The sequence below is a fragment of the Lonchura striata genome, chromosome Z, assembly GCF_050655825.1.
Source record: "Lonchura striata isolate lonStrDom1 chromosome Z, ASM5065582v1, whole genome shotgun sequence".
Taxonomy (NCBI): domain Eukaryota; kingdom Metazoa; phylum Chordata; class Aves; order Passeriformes; family Estrildidae; genus Lonchura; species Lonchura striata.
Genome location: NC_140740.1, coordinates 86,982,800 through 86,994,643, shown reverse-complemented (window position 1 = coordinate 86,994,643; position 11,844 = coordinate 86,982,800). Strand labels below are relative to the sequence as shown.

The following is an 11,844-nucleotide window of genomic DNA, read 5'->3' as shown; positions in this document are numbered from 1 at the left end:
CCAGGCAAGGGCCGGTTCCCCGGGCCGCCCCTCAGCCCCGCAGGGCACACGGCTGGGGCTGGCACCGCGGCTCAGCGGGCAGGGCAGGGCGGATGGGAGCGGACAGGGACGGGGGCCGGGAGAGCGGCCGAGGAGAGGCGGGCAGGGCCCCAGTGGGCTCAGGGCTCCAGTGGGCTCAGGGCTCCAGTGGGCTCAGGGCTCCAGTGGGCTCAGGGCCCCAGGGGCAGCAAACCCTGGCATGGAGCTGGCAAGTGGCGACTTGCCTGCTATGGCACAGCCCGTGCAGGGCACCCGTGCCAGGGCTCTGGGTCGGGCTGTGTCTGCTGCTGTGTAGTTCACTACTTCTCCCCGCTCCTTTAATCCGTAGCAGTACCAGCAGCCGTGTCCTTGAGTTTTGTGTCATCCTTAGCTCGTCCCTGATAACCGTCTCTGTATTTGTGAAAGTCCCACCTCCACTGGGTCTTTCCAGTAACTAAAAGAGGGAAATGGGGAGAAATGTCACCTTTTGTACTCTCGATTATACCACTCTCCAGTGCACCTGGTATCTCCTTGCAAACAGGTTGTGTATGGCAGCACCCAGTTACCCTACAGACTGGATCCCAATGGATAATGATCCATTTCTTTCCACGTTGCCATCACAGTGTCTCTGGAGCTCACGGTGTTTTCTGAGCTGCTTTTTGGCACTAATCAGGCGGGTATAAAGCGGAGTTCCCCCAGCCCCAGCTACTCCTCCCTCTGCCAGCTTGTGGTGAAGGAAAAAGAAAGGAAGACAGAAAAAAAAGCCCTGGCGTGAGGTGCCTTTGTTCAGGGCAACTTATGCGTGAAATCTTTTTGTCCTTCCTAAAGGAAGGCAAAAGTTGCACTTGATTTGGGGAGAAAAGAGGCGAGTGCAGCGCTCCTGAGATGGAGGTTCCTCTGTGGGCAGGCGGGAGGAGGGTGGGTGGGCAGATCCTGATGGGAATCTGGTGCAGCAGATGTGCTGGTGTCTGTGTCCTCCCTTTTCCTCTCTTTTCCTCTTGCCTTGCCTTTTCCTTCTCCAACACATTATCAGGCCTTTGACTTTTTCTTTCCAAACCTGCACCTGAGGGCTGCATGCTCTGACGATGTTTTGTTACACACTGTAGTGTCTAATTCTGGTGTCTTTCCAAATTCGCATTAAAATCTTCCTGGGAATCGAGGTGTAAATATCCATGCATGGTCAGTTGTACCCGAAGGTCCAATCTGATGGGGCTGTGCCTGCCCTCAGAGGCAGGAGGGTGCTGGGTGTCCTTTGTCACCCAGGCAGGACAAGGTGCAGCTGAGCTGGCAGCTGGGCACAGTGGGCAGGAGCAGTGCTGGGAAGCCAGGAGGCTGCTGCTGCTGTTTCCAGCCCAGCGAGCTTGGGCTGCCCAGCGGGACAGCGTTCCCTGCCTGCATGGCTGCCTTTGCCAGAGGCTTTCCCTTGCTCTTGGGGGAGGGAGGAGGGGGTTTCTTTGTTAGCTTTCCTTCTTCTGCCTGCAGCGGGGCCTCCCCGCACCACAACCAGGTGCCCTTGCTCCCCACAAAGAGGCAGCAGTGGGGTGTCCAGGGATGGCAGGGTGGGACAAACTAGGGGGTTGACCTGGCCTGGCTGAGCTTTCTTGTCCAGTATCCTCCTGGTTTGGGCTGTGACTCTCCTGGGAATAGGAAATGTAATTCCTCTCATCTTTTGTTCTCTGGGGTTTGTCTCTGTAGTGTCCTGCAGCACCCACGCCTGGCACCTGACCCAAATCATGCAGGAAAGGGTGACTCCAGGGTGACACCTCAGTGTCACAGGCACAGGGACTTCTCCTCTAAAGAAGCTGTCATCAGCTGGCCAGGGCCTGCAGATGTAGTTTTCACCTGCTTTTAAACAAACATTGCAAGTGTTTTCTTTGTCATTTGAAACTGCTGTCACAGGCCCGTTCAGAGGGAGCAGCTTCATCCCCTCAGGACCCCTTTCCAGGGATGGAGGCAGAGCTGGACATGGAGTGGGGGGGTTCAACCCACATTGGTCATTGGCACCCTCCAGCCCCAGCACTAATGGCCAGCAGAGCCTTCCTCACATTTACCAGTGCAAGAGGAAGGAAAAGGTTTTTCCTATCCCATCTCCATCCCCAAACTGGGTTACAGGATTATAAATCCCTGCCTCTCTGCCAGGATGGTCTCAGGGATAAATATGTGAGCTGTAGTGGGTATTAGTGGTGAGAAACACACAAACACAGACAGAGGATCTGGCATGGCTCTGCTCCTGGGAGTTCATGTTAACTCCTAAAAACACACAGCAGAATTCCTGCCAGGAGCCACGCCACTGAGGACACTGCAGTGCTGGAGCAGGCAGCAGGTCGCCTGCAACAAGTAACAGCAGTGGGCTGTAAGATGTTCCCGGGGATGTAATTCACCTTAATGAGCAAATACCCTGAGCCAATCTGTGCCCACATTCCACACTTTTCATCTTCACATATTTTACAGGAGCGCAGAATTTGATCCATCACACCAAGCTTGTTGCACTGAGTAATGAAATATAGGGAGCATTAAGCAACACTTTTGGCAACTCCTCTGGTGAAGTTTTCCAGTAAAACCTATCAGTGGCCCTGAGCAGTTCGGGAAATAATAACAAGGAAGAAGCAGAGGCAGTGGAGTTTTACAGACTCCCAGTGCACAAGAAACCATTTTATTTAAAAACAATGCATTCAATATCAGGTTATGGCACATGAGTCAATGCTGCAGGCACATCACACCACAGGATCACACTGAGAGCTCCCGAGCCTCGATGCTCACAACGGCAACGCAGCACAGTCACGAGAGGAGCAAAAGTGCTGTGCAGGCACACTCCAGCTCCAGGCTGGGGACACACGCTGCCCAGACCCGGGCTGGGGACACACGCTGCCCGGGCCCGGGCTGGGGACACAGGCTGCCCAGACCCGGGGGCACACGCTGCCCGGGCCCGGGCTGGGGGCACACGCTGCCCGCTCCCGGGCTGGGGACACACTCTGCCCGCTCCCGGGCTGGGGACACACGCTGCCCGCTCCCGGGCTGGGGACACACTCTGCCCGCTCCCAGGCTGGGGACACACGCTGCCCGCTCCCGGGCTGGGGACACACGCTGCCCAGACCCGGGCTGGGGACACACGCTGCCCAGACCCGGGGACACACTCTGCCCGCTCCCAGGCTGGGGACACATGCTGCCCAGACCCAGGCTGGGGACACACGCTGCCCGCTCCCGTGCTAGGGACACACGCTGCCCAGACCCGGGCTGGGGACACACGCTGCCTGCTCCCGGGCTGGGGACACACGCTGCCCGCTCCCGGGCTGGGGACACACGCTGTCCGGGCCCGGCCCCCAGGCTGGCTCCTGAGGCTCTCCGTGGTCGTGAGGCTGGAGCAGCTCCGCTTGCAGCGTCCTTCCCACCGCTCACCTGAGAGGTGCCCTGGCCCTTTATGAACATCAGCCATTGAAAAATAAACAATGCTTTTAGTATGGCCCTTACTAATGAAACCTTTATTACAATTATGACATTTTTTCTTTTCTTTTTTTTAATGTTTTTTTATCGAAAACAACTCCATCAGGCATTGAATTGTAGAGCCATTGAAATAAAGACACATTCATTTACAGAAAACCTGTTTTTTCCTATTTGCCCTGTTTTTGCAGCCTCCATTCACAGTTAGTTCTGTTTCACAAACTCTTGCTTTTTGGCTTAGTCTTACAATTAAACCTGGTAGCCAAATGCCTGTTTTCACATGCCTTGCTACCATTCACCAAAGAGATGCAAGCAACAAAAATGGAGACCCAAGATGTAGAAAAGAAGAAACATGTATTCCCAATCCTATGTACACCCCCAGCACCTTGGCACCCATCCTGTTGGCAAAAGAGCTGGAGAGGGGAAGGCAGCCCCCCCCGCACCTTGTAAATAACAATTAAATAAATAATAAAGATACTTGCTTATTAATGCAAAGGCATTTCTGCTGGAGAGTGGCAGCCCCAAAGAGCCTCTCCTCCTCAGCCACTGTCTTCTCCATCCCCTGCCATCCTCACCTCTTCCTCAGACCCCACCTGGCAAAACAAAAGCTGTGCACTTTGAGATGGTTTTCCACCTTGCATGAGCTTGGGCAAAAGAATATTGATACTAAGAAGCAATTTACTTTGGGCTGTGCTGTGCCATCGATCACGGGGCAGAACTCCCATTAAAATCAATGATTCTGAAATGTTCAGTGTGGGTCTGGAGCATCGATGGGGAGTTTTGCTTCAAAATCAATGATGTAATATGGCGTTCTGTCAATAATTTTTCTGTATTCCCATTTCCAAATATTTGCAGTCAGTTTTGTGCTTCCTTCTCTGCATTTGGTGCCTCTTTGTGCTTTTGGAAAGTTCTGGTGGTGATGCCAGGGCTGTGCCCAGGACTGGCAGGGGGTTGTGCCCCTCTCCAGGACCATGGGAGGTTCCAGAAACTCTATGGAGCACACTGCTCCCTGCTTTCATGCCAATATAATGATAATAGTTCTCATTTCTTTAATTTGCTGATGAGAAATGATGGGTTCCCATGGGAAGTTGTTAAAATGCTCTTGATAAAAATATCTGGCATTCAGACAAGCCAAGAAGGGTCACCTGGGGTTTCGGGGTAACCCTTCTGCCCTGGTGGGCTCTTTGCCATTAGGATTAGGGTTACTGGGCACTGCTTTACCATGGACCCCACTGACCAGCACAGCTGCTGTACAACTCCATAGGAAACAATATCAGAAATGATTCATTCCTGCACTTCATTAGCGACCAGTGCAGAGCTCTTCTTTATCTGTGCAATTTCTAGTTTGGGGCTAAACAGTCCGTGTGCTCCAGCACGTGGAGAAGGGTCCCTGCAGGCTTTGTTGGGACTGGCGCTGCCCAGCTGCTGCCAGCCCCACAGCTGCCAGAGGCTGTGATCCCACAGCCCTTGCTGCCACTGGGGGGACTCAGCCCTCGCCTGGGGACATGGCACGGGGACATCGCCGTGCACCACTGTGACTCCATGAGCACAGGCACTCGAGCTGGACCCTGCTGAACAAGTGTGAGGAGAGCAGGCCTGGCCAGAGCCCCAGGAGCAGTGCCTGGGGCAGCGGCAGGGTTATCCGAGCCCCATCACAGCCCTAAACAGCCTTTGGAAAAGCAAAGCTGGGAAATGTGGGATAATTCAAATCAAGGAGAAAGCCACCAGCTCCTTCTCCACCCAGGGGCATGGGGGGCCAGCCAAGCTACGGTGCCACAGTGGGCACCAGGACATGCCTGGGCTGCTCAGCTTGAGTGTTGTGCAGGAGGTCCCCTTCCCCATCTGCTATGTCTGATCACAGGTAAAGAAGCTAAGAAAAATTAACCTGTGCCATTTTAAATACTGGATTTTGCATCTTCTTTCATGGTGGGGTCAGTTCTCAGGCAGATCAGTAAAAAATGGTTAAATACCTGCCAGCGTACTCATAAGAAACCCAGTTATTTCCCAGGCTCCTTTATCCTGAGACATAATGGCCAGCACTTCCCAACTATAAGTGACCCTATTGTTTGTCCTGTCCCCAAACAGTTGGACATCCTGTGGTGCCGAAGAAGCATCTGCCCTGTCTGCCTTGGAGTGCTGTTGGTGATGGGAAAATGGGGACACTACTCCAGCCATCTGACTGGTGAGTAAGAGAACATAAATGGGGAAATTTGGTCATGGCATTTCCTCTTCCCTGCACTCCAGCTCTGCTCATTTCCCTACAAAAACTGCTTTTAAAAATCCCAGCACCTGGCTTCTGTTTCTGCCCATCCTGCCAGTCCCTGCCCAAGCAGAGGGATGGGGTTTGGGGCTTTTCTCCTCAAATATGTCTTCAGAGAAGCCTAATTCCATGTATTGTGGTGGTTCAACTTTAAAATCAAATGATAGAATAGTATCAGATGGACTGGAACGAACATGCCTCCGTCTGTCTAGTCTGGACTAGTATCTGTCCTGAAAGGAATTAAAACATTGAAGTATTCCAAGAGTGATATAAACACCTAGCTAAGGTATGAGCCACTTTGTGACCTTCTCCTTGTTATTCTTTAAAAAATGTAAAATTCAGTAAATACGAAAATACCCAAGCGGTGGAAATCAGGATCCACACTGAGGAACTTGCGTGTGACGATGCGCTGCAATTCCGAGTGGCTTCCTCCATCGGCCACGGCAACGCTGCGCTATTGAGAGCAACAGATACAAAAGAAGCAAAACCTTTAAAAGTAGCATTTCTAGCTCTAATGGGAAGGAACAATAAAATTATTTAGGGTATTTAGTAGAATGCTAAAATATGGACAGATATTAAAACATACTGAGTGGCTTATCTAGAAATGCAAAACGTTTCAACTTTGCAGCTGCACAAATCGCATCCACAAAACATGATAAAAGCTTCTGCACTGCTAAATATGCTGAAACCCTTGGATGAGCAGTAGCTAAAAAGCATCTTTAAATTATGGAAAAGATTCTAGGGTGGGTTTGTTGCCTTTTTAGAATCCTATCTGAAGAATGTTTAATTTGGTTTTGGGCACTTTTTTAGACAATTGTTTGGCACTTCAAGCTTTAGGTTCTTAGGCACAATGCGACAAGGTGAGTTTGGCCAGTCCTTCACCGTGCATCCTGTAGAGCAGCTGGAACTCTGCAGGCAGCTGGTGGGACTCCTGCCACTTGGTGGTGAACTTGGTTCCCTTCTTGTCATAGTAGTGGTACGGGAGGTCCTCCCGCGTGTTGGGGTCAAAGCCGAAGGGCCAGAATCCGTACAGGTGGATCTCGTCACATATGGCCGACGCCAGGGTGTACATGAGGATACCTGTGCTCAGCCGCTTCGGGGACAGGTGCTTGTTCCGCCAGTACCTGGGAACACAAGATGGTGAGTCAGAATCAATCTGCCCAGAAATAACTGAAAGCTGCTCTGAAGCAACCACAACAAGGGGTCCTGACTAGCCAGACTGTGCCTCCTACATCAGGCATGAGGGAAAAAATCAGTTAAGAGATGTATTTGTACAAAGAGATGTATATGGCCACCTAAATGCAGGGCAAGCCCACCCACCTGTTAACGTGCTGCATGATATTTCCTGGCCAAGCCAGCTGGACCTTTAGCTGCCCTCTGTGCTCAACAAAGAAATCCACCAGTGTTCTCGTGACTGTCGCTGATGTGTGGAAGAAAAAGGCGGGGATCCAAAGAATGGCCCCATCGAGCTTTTTCAAACTTAAAAAGAAGTTGTTGCGATCCTGAATGGTCAAGAGGTTGTTGTAATACTTCTCCAGGATGCTGGGGTTGAAGGTGGTGAGGTTGGTCTTCCTTCCAACATCTTTCTGGAAAGCCTCGGTTGGAGCAAAATTGCACCGAAAGACAAAATCCGATTTATCGATTTCCTGCCCACACTGGCTCCCAGTCAGGATCCCGCTGTTGCCGACCACGGCGCAGATGTTGTAGTGCTTGTTCAGGATGGGAGACACGTCAGGAAGCAGAGACCTGAAGTTGTTGCTGATGGAAAAAACATACTTATGGCTGGAATAATCGTAGTGCATCAGCTGCCCGATCCGAACGCTGCTCTTGGTCAGAGAAAAGTTTTTGATGACGTCGACATGCTGAAGGATTTCTTGCCTAAAACAGGAGCAAAATAACAGAAAACATGGAGTTCTAATTCCCCTTTTTTTTTGTGCAGTGGATTTGTTTTCTGCCTAGACTTATATTTTTCCTTTTTTTAATTTAAAGTGTACTGAAGTAGTTTCCTGAGCAACATGGTGCAATGGCTTTTAAATCAATATAAATAGATGGGAATGAGGGAGCTGGCTCCTCACCTAGAGCTCCACTTGGATTTACCAGCTGGTCCCTGCAGATGCCAGCTCAGGCTGTGCCTGTGCCTCTTGGAATAGTGTCAGGATTAAAAGATGGGATTGGCTGCTTAGGACAAGGGGTGCATCTCCCATTACACCCCCTACAGTCATCCGGCTGTGGGGTGTGCACTGCACCAGCCTGTCTGGGCTGTGACACAGGGTGAGGACAGCTTTCTGCTGGGGCTCTGTGTGCCTTTCATTCCTGATGCAGCCACAAGGCATGTGAAACAAGCTCAGGATATCCACTGAATTAACAGGAGACAATTTATATATTTATATATATATATATATATATATTTATGTTTTCATTAACAAGCTTCCAATCACAAAACCAAGCGGCAGTCGCTGTCTCCATCTATGCAAATATAGTTCCTTAATTCATATTTGGGCAAGCACAGCAGCACTTTTAGGAAGGTTATTAGGGATACTTACAAAGCAAACAAAACCAATCCTGCTTGGGAATTTCCCTTGCAGGGCATAAAATTAGAAACTGAATAGGACTTTATTTACTTATGTTTATGGAAAACAAACAACCATTCCTCCAGCTCACATCCTCCAATGTCTGAACATTAATGGAGTCCCACTGGGTGCCCTAATTATGGGTTCTGGCTGATGGACAAGTGCAAAGGCAGCTCCTGAGGCATCAGCTAAAATCAGCAGAGGGGTACACAGGAACAGGCTTATGGAGCTGCTGGTGCCAGGGATGGAGCAATACTGAGAGTGGCCACTGTCATACAGCCTGGGAGGTCCTGGGGAAAAGATGGGACTAAGTGCCACCTTTTCTCTGTAGCCCACGGCTCCTGAGGGCAGCGTGTGGCAGCACTGGAAGGGAATTACTTGTCCTGCTGTCCTTGGACAGTGGCCTGAAGGGAGGAGAAAAGCCCAAAGCCTGCAGTGAGAGGTGCAGCAGCTCCATCCTGCCTGGTCACCGAGCCAGATTCCTTCTCCCCAGGGTGGCACATGTGAGCAGAGCCATGAGGCAGTCCCTAAATCAGCAGGTATTTGTCAGGACAAAATTACAGTCCAAAATGGCAGTAGCTGTCTTAAATGGCTACATGGTTTTATTTTCTTTTCTAGAGATGCTAAATATATGCAATCAGCAAATAGATGTATGTATAAAGAGTACAAAGCTCTGTGCCTGCCCCTGCAGCCGGAGCAGAGCTGGAGGCAGGAGCAGCACTGCACTTGCTCAGAACTGCCAGCAGCTGGGAAGTTTCTCTGCGTGTCTTTGGCCTCCATGAGCACAGCCTTTCATGGCTGTTACAGGCCAAAATGTTTCCACTCTTAAACCACGGCTATTTATCCTGGAGTAATGACAATTCCACTTGCACTCCAGGAAACTGGGTCACGTTCTAGTACAAGAACGTGTGTCGCAGCCTGGTATCCTGCTCTGAAATAATCGAGTCTTTCGGGACAGCTGCAAGTGTCTGGGGAAAAGCTCCAGTTCAGCCTTTTTCTCTTGCTGCTGGCAAATTCCTCGGAGCTCAGAGTATTCAGCAGAGTGCTGCATTCCCTTAACTGCGGGTGGGAAGGAGCACAGCCGGGGCAGTGCCCAGGGGCTTGCTCACCTCTGGTGGGCGAAGGCGCTCCGGTTGAAGACCCACTTGGAGGGCTTGTCCTGCAGCTCTTGGCCCAGGGAATTGGTGATGGGGACGAACGAGGGGTCCAGGAACTTCAGTGCAAACTGAGACCTGGAGATGGGCACAGACACCAAAACATGCACACCCATGGAGACACATGGAGACTCAGAGACAGCAACTTACACACATGGAGACATCCATGCACACACACGGAGACACATGGAGACTCAGAGACAGCAACTTACACACATGGAGACATCCATGCACACCCACGGAGACACATGGAGACCCAGAGGCAGCAACTTACACACATGGAGACATCCATGCACACACATGGAGACACATGGAGACTCAGAGACAGCAACTTACACACATGGAGACATCCATGCACACACATGGAGACACATGGAGACTCAGAGGCAGCAACTTACACACATGGAGACATCCATGAACACACATGGAGACTCAGAGGCAGCAACTTACACACATGGAGACATCCATGCACACCCATGGAGACACATGGAGACTCAGAGACAGCAACTTACACACATGGAGACATCCATGCACACACATGGAGACACATGGAGACCCAGAGGCAGCAACTTACACACATGGAGACATCCATGCACACACATGGAGACACATGGAGACTCAGAGACAGCAACTTACACACATGGAGACATCCATGAACACACACGGAGACACAGAGACACCCACGCACACACATGGAGACACACGGAGACACCCACGGACAGACATGGGGACACCCGTGCACACACACGGAGACACCCGTGCACAGACATGGGGACACACGGAGACACCCACCCAACACACATGGAGACACATGGAGACACCCACGCAGACACAGCGACGCCCACGCGAGCACACAACACCCTCGCACACACAAACCACACGCAGCCAGCCCACGCACCCCACGGGCCCCCGCAGCGCGCACAGACCCGCGGCCCGTTACCGGCCGTGCCCGGCCCGCCCCCGCGGGCGCCGCCATCAGCACCACGGAGAGCGCCCGGCGCCGCCGCCGGGCCGCGGCCGTGCCCGTGCCCCCCGCCCGCCTCCCCGCTCCCGGCGCCCTCCGGCCCCGCTCCCCGGCCCCGCCGCTGCCCGGCCGGGCCCACCACGGCGGGCCGCGCCTCACCGGAATCCCGCGTGGAACATGTACATGCGGGGCCCGGCGGCGCCGGCGGCGCGGGGCGCCCCGAAGATGTTGTCCTTCTTGAGCGAGACGTAGCTGATGAGGGACAGGATGAGCAGCGCCACGCTGAGCATGACGAGCCCCAGCACGCTGGCCACCCGCACCATCTTGCAGCTCCGCATGCCGGAGGCGGCCCCGCGGCTGGGCGGGTGCGGGGCGGCCGCGCCGCTACACTGGGGGCGGCGGCGGGGCCGGGGCCGGGCCGGCTCCGCCGCGCTCGCGGGAAAATGGAGGGACGGGGCGGTGAAATGGCAGCCGGGAGCGCCCGTACGGCCCCGCACGGCCCCCCCCGCTCCCGGTGTCGGGACGGCCTGGGGCACAGCCCGGCGATCCCCGTGCTGCTTTCCCGACAGGCCAGAGAGCCCCCGCGAAGGCCTTGTGCCACCCCCAGCCCCAGCGTGCTCACCAACAGCGCCCGCTTTCCCCTCTACGTGCCCAGGGTGCCCTCAAGCCCCCAGTGCCCCCCAACAGCCCGGGGTCTCCTCGCAGCCGTTCCCTCCTGAGTGTGCCCACCCTGACTTCCTCAGTGTTCTCCCGGCAACCCTAAGGTGTCCAGAACACCCTTCCCACTGCCCTGGGGTGCCCAAGTGACCCCCCCAAAAGCCTTGTGTGCCCCGGTCTGGCAGACACAGGGAAACCCAGATACACATGAGGGGGCCCATGCTGCTGGGGACCCGTGCCTCTGCTGGGGGACCCATGTCTGGGTGGGTGCACAGCATCCCCAGCTCCCATTTCCCTGTGACACCATGGAGCCCAGGTGGCATATACAGAACTGTGGGAGACTGTGCTGGGCAGTGCAGGCTCTGTGCCGGCTCGGAAGACCCCTCGCTCTTTAAAAGCCTGGTGTTTGGAGCATGGGTCATTAAACTGCCTGCTAAACCACACAGCAAATCCCATGTGAACTCCAAGAGAGCCTTTTGCACTCCCAGGGATGTCTCTCATGAGCACAACTCCTGCATGCTGCATCACTTGCAGTATTTCTTCAAACTCCATTTTTTCCCTCACAAAGGCCCCCCCCCAACCCGCTCTGCCTCCAAGCCCCGAGTTCACTGAAGTGCCTCATAAATAATAGATCCTGTCTTTGTAGCCCTGTCCTTGCTCTGGGCTATTTCCTCCTGCTCTCCATGCACGGAGCTCTCTTTGAAGAGCAGGAGCATGAGGAGCTCGCGGGGCTGGGGTTTGCATCAGTGTGGTTCTTCCGCCTGCAGTGGGAGTTTGGCCAGA

The 11,844-nt window shown here is 53.4% G+C and overlaps 1 protein-coding gene across 1 annotated transcript; it reads right to left on the bottom strand.

Annotated features, from left to right (window-relative positions):
• Positions 1–3,468: 3,468 nt before the first annotated feature.
• LOC110478602 (alpha-N-acetylneuraminate alpha-2,8-sialyltransferase ST8SIA3) lies at positions 3,469–10,812 on the bottom strand. The gene is made up of 4 exons (XM_021545367.3): positions 10,564–10,812; positions 9,396–9,518; positions 7,037–7,594; positions 3,469–6,840 (listed from the first exon to the last, which is right to left on the bottom strand). Exons 1-4 carry the CDS (start codon positions 10,740–10,742, stop codon positions 6,558–6,560), a joined length of 1,143 nt encoding a protein of 380 aa, XP_021401042.1. The 5' UTR covers positions 10,743–10,812; the 3' UTR covers positions 3,469–6,557.
• Between the last annotated feature and the right edge of the window lie 1,032 nt (positions 10,813–11,844).

Bases quoted from the DNA above. Each gene is read 5' to 3' on its own strand.
- LOC110478602 (XM_021545367.3), bottom strand. From the start codon at position 10,742: ATGCGGAGCTGCAAGATGGTGCGGGTGGCCAGCGTGCTGGGGCTCGTC. The intron at 9,519-10,563 runs GTGAGGCGCGGC...GCCCATCTCCAG, and splicing joins ATGTTCCACGCGGGATTCCG to GTCTCAGTTTGCACTGAAGT. The intron at 6,841-7,036 runs GTGGGTGGGCTT...TTGTGTTCCCAG, and splicing joins ATCATGCAGCACGTTAACAG to GTACTGGCGGAACAAGCACC.